General features: G+C 58.8%; 1 protein-coding gene across 1 annotated transcript in view; it reads left to right on the top strand.

The window, feature by feature from the left end:
• The window catches only part of FCGRT (Fc fragment of IgG, receptor, transporter, alpha), a gene marked incomplete at its 5' end in the record, with an annotated part of 20089 nt that extends 17761 nt beyond the window's left edge, over nucleotides 1–2328 (top strand). The window contains 3 exons of the mRNA XM_011966076.1: nucleotides 540–809; nucleotides 1501–1617; nucleotides 2005–2328. Coding sequence (XP_011821466.1) covers nucleotides 540–809; nucleotides 1501–1617; nucleotides 2005–2114 — 497 coding nt within the window. The remainder of the gene's footprint in view (nucleotides 1–539; nucleotides 810–1500; nucleotides 1618–2004) is intronic.
• Between the last annotated feature and the right edge of the window lie 145 nt (nucleotides 2329–2473).

Here is a 2473-nt window from a genome sequence, read left to right as displayed (position 1 = left end):
CTAAATTTTCAACTGTGTTAGTATGGAATTTTTCATAATTATCCTCTATCTTTTTTTTTTCCTTTCCCCGAGACGGGGTCTCGCTCTGTCACTCAGGCTGGAGTGCAGTGGCGCGATCCCAGCTCACTGCAACCTCTGCCTTCCAGGTTCAAGCGATTCTCCTGCCTCAGCCTCCTGAGTAGCTGGGACTACAGGTGCCCAGCTAATTTTTGTATTTTTAGTAGAGATGGGGTTTCACCACGTTGGCCAGTCTGGTCTCAAACTCCTGACCCCAGGTGATCCACCCACTTTGGCCTCCCAAAGTGTTGGGATTACAGGCGTGAGCCACCATGCCCAGCCCAGGGAGGTGACATCTTGAGGGGACACCTTCAGGGTGGATAGGTTCAGTCTCTGTCACCTGGGAAGCGCCTCCTCTTTTACCACCACATTATCCGGGGTTAGCACATTGCAAACATGGAGGCCTCTTTCTGTCCTTACCCAGCCCTGGCCCTGGGAGTGGTGGGCTCGGGGCTTAGACCTGTCTGCCTGGTTTCCTGCAGAGCCCCCCTCCATGCGCCTGAAGGCCCGACCCGGCAACCCTGGCTTTTCCGTGCTTACCTGCAGCGCCTTCTCCTTCTACCCTCCGGAACTGCAACTTCGGTTCCTGCGGAATGGGCTGGCCGCTGGCACCGGCCAGGGCGACTTCGGCCCCAACAGTGACGGCTCCTTCCATGCCTCGTCGTCACTAACAGTCAAAAGTGGCGATGAGCACCACTACTGCTGCATCGTGCAGCACGCGGGGCTGGCGCAGCCCCTCAGGGTGGAGCTGGGTGAGGCCCCGCCCGGTGGTGGTGCTCCTGGTTTCCCGTTGCCTTGTCTCACTGCTGCGCAGGTCCTTCCTGAGTCTGACCTTCCTCCCCGCTGCTGCCACCTCCTTGAATCTGACTGCCTTGTGCCTCGCGCCTGTCAGTGCCCCCAAAGCCTGATGCCTTGTCCTTCCCAAGGCCGACTGCCTTCCGTCCTGCTGCTTCTGGCCTCACTGAGTCTGAAGAGCTGTTAACCACCATGGCCAGTCCTCCCTGAGTCTGACGGTCTTCCATCCTGCTGCTGCTGCTGCTGCAGCTGCAGCTGCAGCTGCAGGTCTTCCTGGAATCTGACCATTCGTTGTCTGCTATGCCCGTCCTCACCAAGACTGACCACCTGCTGCCTTGCTACTGCCCGGGGCCCATGAGGCTGACTTCCCACTGCTCTGCCTGCCTCTCCCCGCTGCACCGGGACAGCCCCACCCTGCCGCTGCTGGTCCATTGCCGGTGTGACCGCGGCTGCTCGTGCTGTGGCTGGTTCTTACATCCAGCCTGGGGGCACCCTGCCGAGATCGCCCGCCTGGCCTTGCCTCTGTCCATCAGACACTTGGTGCTGGGATCTCCGAGGCTGGGAGGGACTGGGACCCCCCAGTGCTGTGTCCTGACTGGGTGGGGGTGGACGGGCTGCTCCACATCTCACAGCGTTCTCTGGCTGCAGAAACTCCAGCCAAGTCCTCGGTGCTCGTGGTGGGAATCGTCGTCGGTGTCTTGCTACTCACGGCAGCGGCTGTAGGAGGAGCTCTGTTGTGGAGAAGGATGAGGAGTGGGCTGCCAGGTGTGGGCAGCGGGAGGAAGAGCCTTGGAGAGAGGGACAGAGACCCCAAGAGAGGGGCAAACAGACCTGGGAGGAGAGAGACTTGGTGTGGGGACAGACCCAAAGAGAGGAGGACAGAGACCAGAGAGAAGTGGAGACAGAAACCCAGAGACGGGGGAACAGAGGCACAGAGAGAGGGGACAGAGGAAGGGGGAGACAGAGACCCCGAGGAGGGAGGCAAAGATGTAGAAAGAGGGGGGATGGAAAATTGGGAGAAGGGGAGACAGGCCCAGAAGGAAGGGGTTAGAGACTGAGGGAGTGTGTGTGAGACACACACAGAAATGGGGGATGCCAGTCAGACCCAGAGCACCTCAGAGATTCTGATGACCTGCCCCTCTCTCTCCACAGCCCCTTGGATCTCCCTCCGTGGAGATGACACCGGGTCCCTCCTGCCCACCCCGGGGGAGGCCCAGGATGCTGATTCGAAGGATATAAATGTGATCCCAGCCACTGCCTGACCATCCGCCATTCCGACTGCTAAAAGCGAATGTAGTCAGGCCCCTTTTATGCTGTGAGACCTCGTGGAACACTGGCATCTCTGAGCCTCCAGAAGGGGTCCTGGGCCCTGTTGTCCTCCCTCTGGAGCCCCGTCCTGTGGTCTGCCTCAGTTTCCCCTCCTAATACATATGGCTCTTTTCCACCTCGATAATATAACACGAGTTTGGGCCCGAATCAGTGTGTTCTCATCATTTTTCAGGCAGGGGAGGTAAGGGAATAAGTCAGGGGACTGAATGGCCGCTGAGGCTCAGATCTCTCCTACAGGTAACATGCTGCCACAGGGGAACCTGCCAGTTTTATACATCAGGTCACGTATTTT

The sequence above is a fragment of the Mandrillus leucophaeus genome, unplaced genomic scaffold (genome assembly GCF_000951045.1).
Source record: "Mandrillus leucophaeus isolate KB7577 unplaced genomic scaffold, Mleu.le_1.0 Scaffold74, whole genome shotgun sequence".
Classification (NCBI taxonomy): Eukaryota; Metazoa; Chordata; class Mammalia; order Primates; family Cercopithecidae; genus Mandrillus; species Mandrillus leucophaeus.
Note: the sequence above shows the minus strand (reverse complement) of the source record. Positions and strands in the feature narration are given on the sequence as shown.